Genomic DNA, 19,704 nt, shown 5'->3' with positions numbered 1-19,704 from the left:
TGTGCTTTTATGGGAATTTATAGTTTAGGAAAAGATTTCATCATCTTTATCTTAATGCTTTAAAGTCCTATGAAGGTGGATGAGGCAGATATGACTACTTCCATTTGCAGATGGAGAAACTAAAACTCAAAAAGGCTAACTGACAGATTCAAACTCTAAGCAAGCAGAAGAGCCACAACTAAAATTGATTACCTACCTACTTCTTGGATACTTTTAATTCAGTGGACTCAATGGTGGCCCACTAATAATTTCTACTTTACAATTATCTGAGCTGAGTAAATACTTGAACTATGTAACACATAAGCCTTAGCAACTACTCATGCCACAATTAACCAAATACTTAACAATACCTTCAGCATTTTACCCAGCAACCCTCAAACAAATATCCTTATTAAGGGGGCAAACTTTTAAATGACTTCTAATTATTCAAATGGTCGTTGAGCAGCTACTGGTATCAGACACTGTTTATGAAAGGATACGGAGGGGACAAGACAATGAAGTCTCTGTGGGCTGAGGTCAGAGCCCAGTGCAGGAGTCAGACCAGAGCCCATGAGCAGAGAGATTCTGTCAGTGACCAGGGCTCCACAGACAGTGCACTAGGCACGGAGCAGGGGCTGCTCATTCAGCAGCACGTGAGACAGGCGCCAAGAACGACCTGGGCGGGGGGCTCAATCTGGGGCCGATAGATGGTTCAGAGCCAGAGAACACAAAGGCCTTAAGGAATGAACGAGCTAAGAGCTCCAGCAATGCAAGGAGAGCTGGACTAGCTGAGTAAAGAGTGCAGAATGGCTGGTGTCAAATGTTACAGAAGGTAGATGAGATGGGAAGATAAGGACTTAAAACTTGAAAACTGAGGATACTTCTACAGAAGGCAGAAGCTAGTCCCAAAACTTATTCAACAAAACAAGGCCAGTCAGACACGGTGAGATGCAGAGGATGATGACTCCTGCTCTCTTGGAGATGACAGCCTTCTGGAAAGAAATACCATGTAACCCAAGTACAAGAACCTGGGAAAGGGATAATGGCGGTACACCCGGGATGAAGGAAAAGACCTCCTGCTGCAGGATCAGAAGTGACTTCGTGAGGCAGGGCCGCTGACGTCTTGCGGGCAGCTCCTCCAGAAGGAAGTGAGGGGCGGGCGCACAGAGACGCCTCTGCCCTGCAGCTGCAGCGCAGGTGGCCCGCCTGAAGAGCAGCGCTGGCCGGTGCGGCCGGCAGGGAGGAGGGAGACGCGAGCGAGGGTCCACAGTACAGGCCACAGGCAGAGAGGAGCCACGGGGACCGACCGCGCTGGGCTCTGCGCTCAGTCAGACACCGTGTGACGGACAGAAGGGCAGCAGAGCAACCAGAGACCAGAGCAGGCAACGAGGGCCAGGAAACAGCAGCCTCGGAGGAAGAGAAGAGACACCGGGGAAGACCGCCACGGAAGGCTACGCCTGTCTTCCGGACGCTCAACACTGCTGAGTGGTTACTTTCACTTTCTAAAGGTTTGTTTACGCCTTAAATCTAAGGCTCTTATTTCTTTTTAATCAAACTGGCAGAGCAATCTTAATGTGATACATCTTTTAAACTGGGCAAACCATGCAGTATATACTGGAAACAGCACATCCCCTTAATTAAGACAAACACAGATATGTGCACAGCTTTTCTTAAGTTAGCAAACCTGCCATTTAGTTTTTCCAAAGATTAATTTTCATTCCTTCCAAAAGATCAGTGAACACAGTGTGAGGTATCTTTTTTGGGTGAGAGTAGCTTACTTTGAAGGTGTACTCCCAATATTTGTCAGCCCTTTTTCTCTGGACTCCTTTCAACATTATCTTCTCAATGTGTACAGCTGAAAGAAAGAAAACATGCTGACTTGTTCTACAGAGACTAGATACACATTTCAGTTATTCAACCTGACACAGCCAAATGGTTAAGCTATTTATCTTCATCTTTACTACTGGCCTTAATCATGGAATAAAACCAAAAACCCCAGAAGCACAACAATGTGCTGTCCATCCATCAAGTAATTTCTTTCTACATCTATGAGTATGCTGAGTGCCTAAAGTCGTTTCAAGCACTCTGCTAAGCACCAAAGATAAATAATAAGAGGTGCCTGCAGTGAAGATTGCTTATCTAGAGGAATCTTCAAAACTGTTACCACAAATACAACACTTTAGAGTCTTTCAGTTATTTAGGCAGATTAGGTATAAATTAGAAAAAATTCTTAAATGAGGTGGGGAACTCTTCAAAAGTAATAGGAAAGCGATAAAGACTTCTTTCCAATTCAGAATTTAAAAACTGTTTCCCTCAAGTGTGACCCTTAATATCATACAATGGTAACACAACTTAACATTATAATGAATTATGATGGTTCACTGTAGTAAAACTTCTCACAATTTATTATACAATAGTGGTCATAAATTACACTGGTGACTTAAGAACAATTACACTGAACTGAACTAGATAAGATGATCAGCTCACTCATGAAGTAAGTCAAAGTGCAAATCCCCAAAGTCCTCATTTCATACATCCTTCAATAGAAGTTACCACCTTAGCAAGTAAATCTCTTTACAAAGTGAAAAGAGCCAGTCTACTAAGCATAATATAAGGACTTAAGGAAAAAAAAATTTGTTGTTCAGGTGTAAGTAGAAGAAATCGTAATGAAGATGATAAAGGTCACAGGGAAGAAGTTAGGAAAGGGACTCAACACAAGGTCACTGCTCGAGTGACAGGGGACAGGAGATGGAAAAGAAAAGGGAAGGACTAACTTTGCCTTAAAGGAAGAAGTTAAAACAGGTGAAGTAGAATATACAAAGGAACAAAAGTGTGCAGGAAGAAGTAAGATTGCTATAGATCACAGAAGGTGGGCACTGAGAAAGCAGGAATCATAAGACTACAGAAATCTGCTGACAGACATTAGGAGACACCATTACCAGAATTTTGTGTTAACTTTCCAAATGTCTAGTGTTTGGTGGCCTCCTTCTGGGCCAGTTTCCCTTGGTGGATGAGAACGTTGAGGATGGAGACGAAACAACCGCAGACGCCAGGTGGGGTGAGAAGCCTGCAGTGGCTCAGCACTGCTGCGTATGATGAAGGCTGGAGGAGGGGAGGGGCCTGCTGTTTCCAAAAGCTGCTGTATTCAATTAGGTGAAGGATGGTGCTATTAAATAAAAATGATCTGAACTAATCAATGTTCCAAAATATGAAGCAGCTTTACTTCTGAAAGCAGGCTGAGAGAGGGGGCCGCAGAGCAGTGTGGCACAGTAGCATGGCTGTGGCTTCGGCTCCATTTCACTTCTACCTGCTGTGATCTATCAGAATCGAGGTGAGGGAGACAGAAGGCATGGGGTGAGGGATGGCTGATAATGGGCGGCCCTGCAACTCTCAAAGAACTGCAGAGCATGGACTATGGACATTTGTTAAAAGTTAAAGATACAGGAAAAACCATCTATAAGTACCACCTTACAGTTAATTAGTATCATTTTGATGTAGTCTTTTTATTTTTTTTAACTATCTTAAAGAAGAAAAATGACAAAAAACCACAATGGACCTTCACTGTAAACCCAAACTCTGCTTCACTGAGCCTGGCTGAAGCAGACCAGGCAGGATTCCAGATTACCGTTCAAGATTCAGTAATCTCAAACAGAAGCAGTTAATTATGTAAACGTTTTCTAAACCTTAAACATTCACATCTATTTTTCCTCTGTGAAGAAAAATGCATTACATGAAAAGGATTATTATCGGAACTAAAAGGAAACAGAAAGACATCAATTCAAAGCTGTTATAACTGAGTATGATGCTTACCGCCTATCTTTCACCCTTCCCAAATTTTCCCTCAGCAGGTTAACGGACCCCCAGATGTAAAGGGAAGAGAACATGTGAACCCATTTCTCTTCAGGTGGCAATGTCCTTTCACTCCCCCACCCAGACCTCTTGAAAACTGCATCACTACAGGAAGCATGTGCTTGTAAGAAATCTCTTCTCTCCTACAGTGCACTTCAGTAAAATTGACTTTTCCAGCAGACCTTGAGCACATTCTACAGCTAAAGCACTGTACTAATACTTTGGAGGGAGGTTAAAGTCTTTGCCCTCCAGAAGTATGCAGCCTGATTTAAGAAAGGCAGAATCGAGTAAGTGTGGGCTGGGACGGGCCAGGGGGCTGCGGAGTTGGAGCCCAGACGCAGACTCAAGGAAGCGAGAGGACCAGCATTTGAGCCAAACCCAGGACCCACAGAGTTCTGTACTCCACAAAGGGGCAAGGGGGTGAATTAGTCAGCACCAGTAGCACTCTGCAATCCTGTGTACAGACGGTTTACAGTTTAGGAAAAATACAACATACCTTCTCGCTGGGTTCTGTGAGGTGTCACAGTAAGACCATCATGAGGTATTGGGGCTTGTTCTATTAAACTGGCCTCGTTACTTTGCATATAATCACCATGAGAAGAGTCATTCTAGAGGAGAGAGGGGGACACAGGTTAATCTACATCTGAGACTAAGAACAATGAATGCCACAAAAATAAACTAGATTAAAGTGATACTTTTAACAGCAGTAATTTCAACAGCAATTTTAGAAATAAAATAGGTGATTACACATTTAGAGCAGAAAGGCACAGTGCCAGAGCAGGAAAGAGAAAGCCATATTTATCTTCATTTAACAGCAATATTCTATCAATTATTTAATTGTCCCAGTTTGGGGGGCACACACAGCATAGTGCTATTCAGAATCGCCAATGATGTCAATTCCTTACCCAAGTGAACCATGATCACATATAAAAAGACGGTACCCTTTATGTTATTCCCCAGATGTAAGGGCATCTGTATTTTTTATGTTTTCGTGCAGTTTTTTAATTCACTACTTGGTCTTAGTGACAGTCTAACAAGATGCTTTGTTAGGAAAAAAATTTTTAAGGCTATCATCAATACACAAATCTAAACAAGAATGTGTGTGGACAATGAGTTTACATTAATGCTAAACCATCTAATATCAACTAGGTGCTCTACCATTAGTGAACTAGAGTAAGTTTTATCCCTACAAATGCTACTTGGGAGTCATGAAGAGCTTGCCAATCTTATACATGGCTCTCAGAATTCAAACACCGTCATGGATTGGGTTGGCCAAAAAGTTCAATTTTTCTGTTAAGTTGTTATGGAAAAATATGAACGAATCTTTTGATCAACCCAATATATTGTTACTCTAACCCACTGGGTAAGCCAAAAATTAAAATAGCTTTATAATGGATCTATATCAGAATTCATACCTTATCCTCCCCCACTTCATGTTCAGAATCTCAAAACACTATTCAGACCAAAATTATCTCAGTTACAGGAGCTAATTATAATATTACAAATCTGCAATAAATAATACACATTAATTTTTTAATTGTATATAAAAATGAAGTAAACAGAAGACCTTAAACTTTCCAAGCATTCTAATTTAAAACATTTTGTTCTATAGTCTGACCATGCCTCCTGACCTGTCAGTGAGTACGAGCTGTCAGTTGATGGCTCTATTCCTAGGAATCAGGCATCACACCAGATACCCCTGGGAGCTAAGCTTCAGCCTCATGGTGTGTCGTCTTCTAGAAACCCAAGGAAATAAAGGCTGTCTACACAGAAACACTTAAGAAGAAAGACAGCATCAACCTCTTAAGTCAGCATCCAACTTTTGAATGGCACTCACCAACTTTCAATATTATTGAATAAAAAAAAAGGCAGACATAAGAATTCTTCTAACAATAACAAAATCATGTATTTCCCAACCCAAACCATATAATCATTTACTACAAAATAATACAACCACATTGGCCTAAAACAGCTATAAATACTTCAAAAATCAATATAAATAAAGCACTGTAATCCTCTTAAATACTTATGTTAATTGGAAGTTTAGCTGAACGGGTCAACCATTTCTTTTTTTTTAATATAAATTTATTTAATTGGAGGCTAATTACAATATTGTATTGGTTTTGCCATACATCAACATAAATCCACCATGAATGTACACGTGTTCCCCATCCTGAACCCCTCTCCCACCTCCCTGGCCCATCCCATCCCTCTGGGTCATCCCAGTGCACCAGCCCGAGCATCCTGTATCATGCATCGAACCTGGACTGGCAATTTGTTTCACATATGATATTATACATGTTTCAATGCCATTCTCCCAAATCATCCCACCCTCGCCCTTTCCCAGAGTCCAAAAGACTATTCTATACATCTGTATCTCTTTTGCTGTCTCGCATACAGGGTTATCATTACCATCTTTTTAAATTCTATATATATGCATTAGTATACTGTATTGTTTTCTTTCTTTCTGGCTTACTTCACTCTGTATAATAGGCTCCAGTTTCATCCACCTCATTAGAACTGATCCAAATGTATTCTTTTTAATGGCTGAGTAATATTCCCTTGTGTATATGTACCACAGCTTTCTTATCCATTCGTCTGCTGATGGACATTTAGGTTGCTTCCATGCCCTGGCTATTATAAACAGTGCTGCGATGAACACTGGGGTACACGTGTCTCTTTCCCTTCTGGTTTCCTTGGTGTGTATGCCCAGCAGTGGGATTCCTGGGTCACATGGCAGTTCTATTTCCAGTTTTTTAAGGAATCTCCACACTGTTCTCCATAGTGGCTGTACTAGTTTGCATTCCCACCAACACTGTAAGAGGGTTCCCTTTTCTCCACACCCTCTCGAGCATTTATTGCTTGTAGACTTTTAGATCGCAGCCATTCTAACTGGCGTGAAATGGTACCTCATTGTGGCTTTGATTTGCATTTCTCTGATAATGAGTGACGTTGAGCATCTTTTCATGTATTTGTTAGCCATCTGTATGTCTTCTTTGGAGAAATGTCTGTTTAGTTCCTTGGCCCATTTTTTGATTGGGTCATTTATTTTTCTGGAATTGAGCTGCAGGAGTTGCTTGTATATTTTTGAGATTAGTTGTTTGTCAGTTGCTTCATTTGCTATTATCTTCTCCCATTCTGAAGGCTGTCATTTCACCTTGCTTATAGTTTCCTTTGTTGTGCAGAAGCTTTTAATTTTAATTAGGTCCCATTTGTTTATTTTTGCTTTTATTTCCAATATTCTGGGAGGTGGGTCATAGAGGATCCTGCTGTGATGTATGTTGGGGAGTGTTTTGCCTATGTTCTCCTCTATGAGTTTTTTAGTTTCTGGTCTTACGTTTAGATCTTTAATCCATTTTGAATTTATTTTTGTGTATGGTGTTAGAAAGTGTTCTAGTTTCATTCTTTTACAAGTGGTTGACCAGCTTTCCCAGCACCACTTGTTAAAAAGACTGTCTTTAATCCATTGTATATTCTTGCCTCCTTTGTCAAAGATAAGGTGACCATATGTGCGTGGATTTATCTCTGGGCTTTCTATTTTGTTCCATTGACCTATATTTCTGTCTTTGTGCCAGTACCATACTGTCTTGATGACTGTGGCTTTGTAGTAGAGCCTTAAATCAGGCAGGTTGATTTCTCCAGTTTCATTCTTCTTTCTCAAGATTGTTTTGGCTATTCAAGGCTTTTTGTATTTCCATACAAATTGTGAAATTATTTGTTCTAGCTCTGTGAAAAATACCATTGGTAGCTTGATGGGGATTGCATTGAATCTATAGATTGCTTTGGGTAGTATACTTATTTTCACTATATTGATTCTTCTGATCCATGAACACGGTATATTTCTCCATCTATTAGTGTCCTCTTTGATTTCTTTCACCAGTGTTTTATAGTATTCTATATATAGGTCTTTTGTTTCTTTAGGGAGATATATTCCTAAGTATTTTATTCTTTTTATTGCAATGGTGAATGGAATTGTTTCCTTAATTTCTCTATTTTCTCATTATAAGTGTATAGGGATACAAGGGATTTCTGTGTGTTGATTTTAAATCCTGCAACTTTACTATATTCATTGATTAGCTCTAGTAATTTTCTGGTGGAGTCTTTAGGGTTTTCTGTGTAGAGGATCATGTCATCTGCAAACAGTGAGAGTTTTACGTCTTCTTTTCCAATTTGGATTCATTTCTTTTTCTGCTGATTGCTGTGGCCAAAACTTCCAAAACCATGTTGAATAGTAGTGATGAAAGTGGGCACCCTTGTCTCGTTCCTGACTTTAGGGGAAATGCTTTCAATTTTTCACCATTGAGGATAATGTTTGCTGTGGGTTTGTCATATATAGCTTTTATTATGTTGAGGTATGTTCCTTCTATTCCTGCTTTCTGGAGAGTTTTTATCATAAACGGATATTGAATTTTGTCAAAGGCTTTCTCTATATCTATTGAGATAATCATATGGCTTTTATTTTTCAATTTGTTAATGTGGTATATTACACTGATTGATTTGCGGATAATGAAGAATCCTTGCATCCATGGGATAAAGCCCACTTGGTCATGATGTATGATCTTTTTAATGTGTTGTTGGATTCTGATTGCTAGAATTTTGTTAAGGATTTTTGCATCTATGTTCATCAGTGATATTGGCCTGTAGTTTTCTTTTTTTGTGGCATCTTTGTCAGGTTTTGGTATTAGGGTGATGGTGGCCTCATAGAATGAGTTTGGAAGTTTCCCTTCCTCTGCAATTTTCTGGAAGAGTTTAAGAAGGATAGGTGTTAGCTCTTCTCTAAATTTTTGGTAGAATTCAGCTGTGAAGCCGTCTGGACCTGGGCTTTTGTTTGCTGGAAGATTTCTGATTACAGTTTCAATTTCTGTGCTTGTGATGGGTCCGTTAAGATTTTCTATTTCTTCCCGGTTCAGTTTTGGAAAGTTGTACTTCTCTAAGAATTTGTCCATTTCTTCCACGTTGTCCATTTTATTGGCATATAATTGCTGATAGTAGTCTCTTATGATCCTTTGTATTTCTGTGTTGTCTGTTGTGATCTCTCCATTTTCATTTCTAATTTTATTGATTTGAGTTTTTTCCCTTTGTTTCTTGATGAGTCTGGCTAATGGTCTGTCCATTTTATTTATCCTCTCAAAGAACCAGCTTTTGGCTTTGTTGATTTTTGCTATGGTCTGTTTTGTTTCTTTTGCATTTATTTCTGCCCTAATCTTTAAGATTTCTTTCCTTCTACTGACCCTGGGGTTCTTCATTTCTTCCTTTTCTAGTTGCTTTAGGTGTAGAGTTAGGTTATTTGACTTTTTTCTTGTTTCTTGAGGTATGCCTGTATTGCTATGAACCTTCCTCTTAGCACTGCTTTTACAGTGTCCCACAGGTTTTGAGTTGTTGTGTTTTCATTTTCATTAGTTTCTATGCATATTTTGATTTCTTTTTTTATTTCTTCTGTGATTTGTTGGTTATTCAGCAGTGTGTTGTTCAGCCTCCATATGTTGGAATTTTTAATAGTTTTTCTCCTGTAATTGAGATCTAATCTTACTGCATTGTGGTCAGAAAAGATGCCTGGAATGGTTTCAATTTTTTTTTAATTTACCAAGGCTAGATTTATGGCCCAGGATGTGATCTATCCTGGAGAAGGTTCCGTGTGCGCTTGAGAAAAAGGTGAAATTCATTGTTTTGGGGTGAAATGTCCTATAGATATCAATTAGGTCTAACTGGTCTATTGTATCATTTAAAGTTTGTGTTTCCTTGTTAATTTTATTTAGTTGATCCATCCATAGGTGTGAGTGGGGTATTAAAGTCTCCCACTATTATTGTGTTATTGTTAATTTCCCCTTTCATACTTGTTAGCATTTGTCTTACATATTGTGGTGCTCGTATGTTGGGTGCATATATATTTATAATTGTTATATCTTCTTCTTGGATTGATCCTTTGATCATTATGTAGTGTCCTTCTTTGTCACTTTTCACAGCCTTTGTTTTAAAGTCTATTTTATCTGATATGACTATTGCTACTCCTGCTTTCTTTTGATCTCTTTCCATGGAATATCTTTTTCCAGCCCTTCACTTTCAGTCTGTATGTGTCCCCTGTTTTGAGGTGGGTCTCTTGTAGACAACATATATAAGGGTCTTGTTTTTGTATCCATTCAGCCAGTCTTTGTCTTTTGGTTGGGGCATTCAACCTATTTACATTTAAGGTAATTATTGATAAGTATGATCCTGTTGCCATGTACTTTATTGTTTGGCGTTCGAGTTTATACACTCTTTTTGTGTCTCCCATCTAGAGAATATCCTTTAGCATTTGTTGGAGAGCTGGTTTGGTGCTGCTGAATTCTCTCAGCTTTTGCTTGTCTGTAAAGCTTTTGATTTCTCCTTCATATGTGAATGAGATCCTTGCTGGGTACAGTAATCTGGGCTGTAGGTTATTTTCTTTCATCACTTTAAGTATGTCTTGCCATACCCTCCTGGCCTGAAGAGTTCCTATTGAAAGATCAGTTGTTATCCTTATGGGAATCCCCTTGTGTGTTATTTGTTGTTTTTCCCTTGCTGCTTTTAATATTTGTTCTTTGTGTTTGACCTTTGTTAATTTGATTAATATGTGTCTTGGGGTATTTCACCGTGGGTTTATCCTGTTTGGGACTCTCTGGGTTTCTTGGACTTGGGTATTATTTCCTTCCCCATTTTAGGGAAGTTTTCAACTATTGTCTCCTCAAGAATTTTCTCATGGTCTTCCTTTTTGTCTTCTTCTTCTGGGACTCCTATGATTCGAATGTTGGGGCATTTAACATTGTCTCAGATATCTCTGAGATTGTCCTCATTTCTTTTAATTAATTTTTCTTTTTTCCTCTCTGATTCACTTATTTCTACCATTCTATCTTCTACCTCACTAATCCTGTCTTCTGTATTCTACTATTTGTTCCCTCCAGAGTGGTTTTGATCTCATTTATTGCATTATTGATTATATATTGACTCTTTTTAATTTCTTCTAGGTCCTTGTTAAAACTTTCTTGCATCTTCTCAATCCTTGTCTCCAGGCTATTTATCTGTGATTCTATTTTGTTTTCAAGATTTTGGATCATTTTCACTATCATTATTCAGAATTCTTTATCAGGTAGATTCCATATCTCTTTCTCTTTTGTTTGGTTTGGTGGGCATTTATCCTGTTCCTTTACCTGCTGGGTATTCCTCTGTCTCTTCATCTTGTTTATATTGCTGTGTTTAGGGTGGCCTTTCTGCATTCTGGCAGCTTGTGGAGTTCTCTTTATTATGGAGCGTCCTCACATGGCTTGTCAGGGTTTCCTGGTTAGGGAAGCCTGTGTCGGTGTTCTGGTGGGTGGAGCTGGATTTCTTCTCTCTGGAGTGCAATGAAGTGTCTAGTAATGAGTTATGAGATGTCAGTGGGTTTGGAGTGACTTTGGGCAGCCTGTATATTGAAGCTCAGGGCTGTGTTCCTGTGTTGCTGGAGAATTTGCATGGTATTTCTTGCTCTGGAACTTGTTGGCCCCTGGGCAGTGCTTGGTTTCAGTGTAGGTATGGAGGCATTTGATGAGCTCCTTTCGATTAATGTTCCCTGGAGTCAGGAGTTCTCTGGTATTCTCAGATTTGGACTTAAGCCTCCTGCTTCTGGTTTTCAGTCTTATGTCGCCTCAAGACTTCTCCATCTATATAGCACCGCTGATAAAACATCTAGGTTAAAGATGAAAAGTTTCTCCACAGTGAGGGACACCCAGAGAGGTTCACCAAGTTACATGGAGAAGAGAAGAGGGAGGAGGGAGATAGAGGTGACCAGGATGAGAAGAGGGGGAATCAAAAGAGGCGAGAGCAAGCTAGCCAGTAATCACTTCCTTATGTGCTCTCCACAGTCTGGACCGCTCAGAGATGTTCACGGGGTTATACAGAGAAGAGAAGAGGGAGGAAGGAGACAGAGGTGGCCAGGGGAATAAAGGGGGAAATCAAAAGAAGAGAGATAGATCCAGCCAGTAATCAGTTTTCCACCGTCTGGAACACACACAGAGATTCACAGAGTTGGGTAGAGAAGAGAAGGGGGAGGGAGGAGATAGAGGCAACCTGGTAGAGAAAAAGGAGAGTCCAAAGTGGGAGAGAGCGGTCAAGCCAGTAATCTCACTCCCAAGTAAAAATGGGTACTGAAGATTGGGTTCTTAAAGGTACAAAATTGATAACAAATTCTAAAAAGCGAAGATTAAAAATCTAGAGGTTGGATTTTCAAAAATACAGTATTAAAGAAAAAAACAGTCACAAAAATTATATATATATATATATATATATGAAGTTTGCTTTAAAAAATAGGGTCTTTTTTTTTTTTGCAAAGTAATAGGTTATAAAAATGAAAATTAAAGGAGTAATAGAGGACTTAAAAATTTTTTTTTAAAATTTAAAGAATGATAGTAAAAATATATCTAGGACTTTCTCTGGTGTTGTGGGCAGTGTGGGGTTAGTTCATTTTCAGACAGTTCCTTGATCTGGCTTATATTTCTCAAGATCTACAGGCCCCTTCCTATGTAGTCGGTACTACCTGTCAGTTCCCATGCGGTTCCCTCTGTTTTAGCTTCTTCTGTTTGCTGGTCTCTTCAGTTTCTGATTTCCACCCTGACACTAGTGGGACGGTGGTGGATGCTTTATTTTAGGCTCACTTGTTCAGTCGCGCTGTGGGGAGGGAGGGACGCTGCAAACAAATAACACTGGTGTGTGCTCACACTGTCTCAGCCACACTGGGCCTGCCCCCGCTCACGGTGTGTGTGCCCTCTCTGCCCACACTGCTCAGGCTCTAGGTTGCTCCACCAGGAACCATCCGAGGCCGGCCCTGGGCTGCATGCACCTCCCAGGTCTAAGCTGCTCAGGTTCAGGCACTCGAGTAGTCCTCAGAGGCGCAGACTTAGTTGGGCCTGCGTTTTGTGCCCTTCCCAGGTCCGAGCAGCTCAGGTGATCAGGTGTTTGGTGAGCGCAGTTGCTGCGACTCATTGCCTCCCCCATCCCTGCCGCTCAGTTTTCTGGGTGTACACCCAGTGCACCTTCTCAGACAGACGTTGACCGTCCAGAACCCCAAGAAGTCTCGGTTAGCAACGAAGCCTGCTTGCAGTTTGGTAGATAATGCCACTCTGGGGCTGCGACTGCCCCCTTCCAGATCTGGCTGCCTGTCTCAGGAGGAAGATGGACCGGCAGGCAGCCAGCTAGCTCTGTTCAGTCCTTTGTTCTGTGAGTGGGCCTGGCGGTGTCTTAGGTTAGGGCTTTTTGTGTGGTAGCTATCCCACAGTCTAGTTTGCCATCCCAACTTAGTTCCCTCAGATTGCCCTTGGGGCATTCAGGCCCGGTCCTTACTCTACGCAATGTAGCCTGCGCCTCCCTGCCCAGCCCCCACTTTGCTAGTGGCGAATACAGGCGTCTGCGCTGCTTCTCTGCTAGGGGGAGTTACTGTTGGGCACGTAATCTGTGGGTTTTAATTATTTATTTTTCCTCCCAGTTATGTTGCCCTCTGTGGTTCCAAGGCTCGCCACAGACTCAGCAGTGGGAGTGTTTCCTGGTGTTTGGAAACTTCTTTTTTAAGACTCCCTTCCCGGGATGCAGCTCCGTCCCTACCTCTTTTGTCTCTCTTTCTGTCTTTTATATTTTTTCCTACCTCCTTTCGAAGACAATGGGCTGCTTTTCTGGGTGCCTGATGTCCTCCGCTGGCATTCAGAAGTTGTTTTGTGGAATTTACTTAGTGTTCAAATGTTCTTTGGATGAATTTGTGGGGGAGAAAGTGGTCTCCCCATCCTATTCCTCTGCCATCTTAGGATCGCTGTGCCCCCCCTCCCCCACCATTTCTTAAGGGTATATTCCATATTGTTTATATGTCGTTCAAAAATTAAAAATAACACTCACCATTAAAAATAAATGAATGCAAAACTATACAAGAAAGAACAGTTTTCATTAGGGAAGTGCAGAGCACAACTACAAGGAGATACCACTTCACACCCATTAGAAAGGCTATTATCCAAAAACAGACAATAAGTATTGGTGAATATGGGGAGAAATTGGAGCCCTTCTGCCTTGCTGGTAGGAGTGTATACAATGCAGCCACAGTAAAAGTTACTAAAAAAAAATAAATAAATAAACACAATTATCATATAATCCAGCAATTCCACTCCTAGCCATATACCCAGAAGAACTGAAAGCAGACACCCAAGCAGGTAATTAGTACTCCAGTGTTCACTGCAGCTGAAAAGTGGACTATTCAAAAGTCCATGGATGAACAGATAAACAAAATGAGGTATACGTACAACTGAGTATTACTCAGCCTTAAGAAGGCATAAAATTGACACATGGGTCAATCTTGAGGGCATTATTCTAAGTGAAATAAGCCAGGCACAAAAGGGCAGATTCTGTATGATTCCACTTATATGAGGCACCCTAGTGTAGTCAAATTCGCGGACAGCATGGTGATTCTAACCAGGGGCTTCAGAGAGTTCGGGATGGGAGTAGCGGCTTAACGGATACAGTCTCAGTTTGGGATAAAAGAAACATTCCAGAGACAGATGGTGGCAGTGGTTGCACAACAATGTGAATGCCACCTAAATGTATACTCAAAAAATGTGAAAACAGTATACTTTGTTACACTTTGTTACATATAGTGGTAAAGAACCTGCCTACTGAAGCAGGAGACTTGGGTTTGAACCCTGGGTGGGGAAGATCCCCTGGGAAGAACATGGCAACCACTCCAGTATCCTTGCCTAGAGAATCCATGGACAGAGAAGCCTGGTGGACTACAGTCCAAAGGGTCGCAGAGACTTGGACACGACTGAAGTGACTTAGGACGCATATATATTTCACCACAATAAAAAAAAAATTAAGAATAGTTGTATCACATTGCCTCCATAAATTTTGAAACAGCTGTATGGAATCATTTTTAAAGTCTGAAGTTACTTTGAAGCACACAATTTAAGAATCAAGTCAAAAGCCTCCTAGTTTAATAACGTAGGCAGAAAAATGGAATTGGAATTTCTATCCAAGGACCAAAGTTCATCGACCCATGACATGTCTACTAATTAAGCTTTCTGCCCCTCCTCCCAACACTGAGTCCCAGCATGTATCACTGCTATACAGTCATTTAGACTACGTTTTAAAAACTAGAAAATTTTTAATTTTATTAATTTAACCAAAACTGAATTTAACATCTCAGGAGCTACAGAGATCAGAATCATGGGGCTTTCCGGCCCCAGCAGGAACCGCTCTTGGCTCCACTGTCTCCTCTCCCCCGGCACGTGTGCTTTTACTGTGTGCAGGGCAAGGCACCAAAAACCCGAGAACCACTGGCTTAATGGGATCCTGCAGGAAGGAATAGTGCCCATGTTCTCTATTAAGTTCAGATTCCTATGCAAATGCAATGCAGATGACATGCCAGAATCAGCATTTTAGAAAAAGGGTCAGAACCAAGTGGAAAATGGGAGAATTTTTCTCTGCTTGGAAGAAGATGACAAATTTTAAAAACCCTAAGCTGGCAAAAATATGCACAGGAACAAAAAGAGCCCTGGCATGTGTGTGCCCTTCTCCTTCCTACTGAGGTAGCTCATTTGAGTTCAGAAAGCTTCCTCTGACCTGTGACGTGCTCCTGGTTAACTCAAATCCACGTGTCATGTAACATATCTTGGTTATTTTAAAAGACTGCTCAGACCTCACTTTTACACATGCAGATCCATCACAATTACTGGAGATCTCTTAAATGCGAGGAAAATCTGTGAAACAGTCAAGTTGACTGCGCAGTCCCAAGACCCTTCTCTGAGAACACATCATTAGAGCAAAGATCATGGGGGTCTCAGGTTACTTTAACAAAGGTCTAACCGGACAGACTTTATCCTAGCACATCTACCAATGTTCTATACGTTTTCTCTCGTCCTTTTATGCAGACTGTACATCTTAAAATACCAAGACATTCTAAGAAAAAAGGCAAAAAAAAGCACAGAAATTGTTTTGATACTAAACTTACTAATGTCAAATTTTTACATTTATCAAATCAGACTGAGAATTTAACATTAGTATATGACAATATCCTATGAAGTTTTTGGGGTAAAGACAGCCCACAATACTGTGCCTACTCCTCCTGCTGATACGTGGGTATAATTCCCCAGCCAGTGGATCTGGACCGACTTCAGAGATAGGCCTAACCAGGAGGATGGGATGGAAAGCCATTCTGGAATGGCCGAGATAGGTCATAGAAGTCTTGCCGCTGGACCTCTGGGAACACTTGCTCTGGGACCCCAGGCCTATAGGAACAGTGGTTCCCCGGAGACGCCGCACCATAGACATGCATAGAGAGGAAAGGCGAGAGAGGCCCACAGCCGCCAGCTGTGTGTCCAGACATTCTGCAGCAGACACAAGTCACTCTTGCTGTTAGCTCCCTGTCTGAATTCCTGGCCCACAGAATTATGAGACACAACACTAAGAAAAAAAGTGTTATTGTTGCTTTAAGTCACTAAGTTTGGAGGTAATCTGTTACAGTTCTACATGGTAAATTCTCTTTAAATAACCAGGGTTGTACCTCAAGTATATGCTATTATCTAAGCAAGATTCATAGAAAGTCTTTCTTTGAATGTCAGAATATGATTCACTATTAGAAACACTACTAAGATGTCAAATTTCATCTATTTTGGTAGAAGAGGGAAGAAGCTCAGGCGAAGATATGAACTATTTACTGTCTGTCTCTTCAATTGAGAGGATGTGGGGGAAAGGCAGACATCTGTCTCATCTTTCCTCAGTGAAAACAGTGTAACCCAACCCAAAGGAAAGTCCTGAATCAACCTAGAGCATCTGATAAAGGGTAAGTTCTGGTGGGAGAGAAATGTGGATGCCAAATGTATTCAAGTTATGTCGCAAAGAACAAAATCGACCCAACAGGGCAGAAAGGAGGGAGACCAGTGAGTCAGTAGCTTAAAAACAGTTTGCCATGATTTCTGCTATGCCTGTGGACTCACTCCCTATGTAACTTACTGTTTAACTAGAAATGTGTGGAAAAGATGATTCAGCAAGACAAGTGTGGCAGATTCACTATGTTAAAAGTGTGGGTAAATGCGCTCTAGTCACTGAAAGTGGGGGAAGGACTAAGCTATGCACTGACCCCGTGTCCACACCCGGCCACCACAGCCCACAGCCCAGACCCAGCTCCCAGTTCTTCCCACGACGATTGGGTGAGCTGAGGGCCGGCACCTGTGTGACCACAGCAGGCATAGCTGGAGCTGGGTGGTCGAATAGGATGGAAGGGGGAAACTTGATTCACTGCAACTTTATGTGTGTTTGGGGGAACTCTGAATTTATTACAAAAAACAAAAAGCAAACATTAATATTGTCGACGTCATTGTCTTTTCTAGAGAACTGAACTTGCAGGATGCACGACTGGGGAAGAACTAGCAGAAAGAATGCTGATGTGGAAGCTGACCAGGGAGGCAGGGCGTGAAGAAGGAAAGAAGAGAGGCAGCCCTTTTACCCAGCAACAGCCTGACGTTTCCCTCATGAAGCGCCCTGTGAGTTTCTGGACACAGTGGTAAAGAATCCGCCTGCCAAGAAAGGAGACACAAGAGACACAAGTTTGACCCCTGGATGGGGAAGACCCCCTGGAGGAGGAAATGGCAACCCACTCCTGTGTTCTTGCCTGGGAAATCCCATGGACGGAGGAGCCTGGCAGGCTACAGTCCATGGGGTCACAGAGTCAGACACGACTTAAGAGTCTGAACAACAACAAGGAGGTTGAATCAGGAACTGCTGCATCCCTGGGCTGGCAGCTCCCAGACCTTTAGATCCCCACTTTGCAAGAATGTTTCTGGGTGAGTTGAGGAGCACACACCCGTGAACATGAGACCCAAAGGACCTACTGAGGCTGTGTCTCGCCTTCCCAGCCTGCGTAGAAGTGAGCTGCCCTCTCCTTTACAACCCCTCCCCACAGGAGACACCAGCGGGTCTTGCTGGGAGGTGAGCCCAGGACCCCGACAGCCAATGGCACTGCAGGGACTCCTAACTGAACTTCATCCCCAGAGAAGGGTTCTCCACCGAAATGCTCACAAAGCCTATGAAGGATCCTTGACAGAAAGTGACAGAAAGATCAATGATGCTTAGTGTCAGGAAACACTCAATCAGGCCTTGTGTTTAACCCCACCAAGTACAAATGTCACCTTCCCCAAACCACCACCACCCCCTGTCAGCAGATGGCCTCTTCCCCGAGGACGTCTTCTCCAAACACTTTGGCTCACACACGATCACGTTCTTCCTCCCAGGACCACTAGACAACTTAAAATCGTCTGATACCCAAAACAAAAATCAATCATACCGAGGAAACATTATGTTTCTTAACTATCCCAATTTAAACATTCCTAACAAGAAACATAAAAACCCCATACTTTTTAGGTTATAAAATTGTTCACTTGAGTGACCAAAAAGTTTTTAACTTTCAGATCATAAGCAAGATCACGTGTGTGCTCTGTCGTATCTGACTCTGTGACTCTTGGACTGTAGCCCGCCAGGCTCCTCTATCCATGGGATTTTCCAGGTAAGAACACTGGAGTGGGTTGCCATTCCCTTCTGGGGATCTTCTCGACCCAGGGATCGAACCTGCGTCTCTTTTGTCTCCTGCACTGACAGGCGGATTCTTGATCACTGTGCCAACTGGGAAGCCCCATAAGCAAGGTGCTGTACTTCAATTCCCTATCAGGCTCCCACCACCCCTCAAGCAAAGCACGAACTGGAGAGCAGCCCTAGACAGCAATAACTACAGCAACCCCAATAAGAAGACAGCTTGTAACTTGTGACTTTTTTCATCCTATCAAAACATCACCCATAGGTTTGCAAAACGTGCATCAGCCTCACACACAAAAGTTTAGTTAACTTAAGGAGTAGAGTAAGCATGACCTGATTTTGAAAGAATAATTAATAAGCACAACTATTCAGCATTCACTCATTGAAGCTTCAGTTCAAATCTATACTGGTCCGTGCTTTCTATCTAAACAAACAATTCCTTGTACTATTTCCAAAACAACTGTGCCTATCTATATTGTGCACCTATACTGTATGGCTGCAAATAGCAAAGTAGCTGATACTTCATCAAGACCAAGGGAAAAAAAAAATCACTGCCTGATGCACTCTGTCTTACAGTAATTAATCATAATGGTATTTTTCAGAGCACTATTTGAAATATTCTAAGGGTAGGAAATTTTGACTGAGCACTTATGATATATGCAACGCTGACCGAAAAAAAAAAAAAAAGAAATGTGATACCTAAGTCTTTGTGGAACCTCTAAGATTGACCTTCCCTCCTGGATTTTAAGTTAAAAATAATTCAAAGTAAAAATTTTTTTAAAAAAACAGAAAAAAAAATCACAGGATAAGTACCAAAATTGTAACAGAGAATATACAGGCTATTGGAAGGCAGAGGCAGCAAAGTCTTCCAAGATTACCACAAGGACAATTCCAAACACCACCACACAAGAGGTGACAGCATGAGTCAGCCTTGAATAAAACCACAGACCATGAGCAGGAGGAGCAGGAGACGGCGTGTGAGTCCCGAGACCCACTGGAGACCAGGGTGAGCAGGAGGAGCGGGAGGCGGCGTGTGAGTCCCGAGACCCACTGGAGACCAGGGTAAGCAGGAGGAGCGGGAGGTGGCGTGTGAGTCCCAAGACCCACTGGAAACCAGGGTGAGCAGGAGGAGCGGGAGACGGGGTGAGTCCCGAGACCCACTGGAGACCAGGCCCCACTGGTCGCCGCAAGCACACGTGGTGCGAGGGACACTGCTTCAGGAAGTGGGGCCTGGCAGTGGTGTCAGCAGCTAAGAGGTGGGAGTCTGAAAGGGTTAACAAGGATGCGAAAAGGGTAGATTCAGCTTATGAAGGAGAAAGGATTAAGGTT

General features: G+C 41.9%; 1 protein-coding gene and 1 long non-coding RNA gene across 3 annotated transcripts in view; one reads left to right on the top strand and one right to left on the bottom strand.

Annotated features, from left to right (window-relative positions):
• ZCCHC2 (zinc finger CCHC-type containing 2) overlaps positions 1-19,704 on the bottom strand; it is a 53,642-nt gene that overhangs the window by 24,130 nt on the left and 9,808 nt on the right. The window contains 2 exon segments of the mRNA XM_061400372.1: positions 1,758-1,834; positions 4,325-4,436. Coding sequence (XP_061256356.1) covers positions 1,758-1,834; positions 4,325-4,436 — 189 coding nt within the window.
• On the top strand, positions 476-19,149 carry LOC133237826 (uncharacterized). 2 transcript variants are annotated; one of them, XR_009733375.1, is made up of 4 exons: positions 476-1,487; positions 16,467-16,630; positions 17,178-17,330; positions 18,255-19,149. It is a non-coding gene; the product is annotated as an uncharacterized LOC133237826 (long non-coding RNA). The 2 variants fall into 2 exon arrangements; XR_009733374.1 differs by having other exon boundaries at positions 17,178-19,149.

Source organism: Bos javanicus, chromosome 24 (assembly GCF_032452875.1).
Source record: "Bos javanicus breed banteng chromosome 24, ARS-OSU_banteng_1.0, whole genome shotgun sequence".
Classification (NCBI taxonomy): Eukaryota; Metazoa; Chordata; class Mammalia; order Artiodactyla; family Bovidae; genus Bos; species Bos javanicus.
This window is presented reverse-complemented; position numbering and strand designations above follow the sequence as displayed.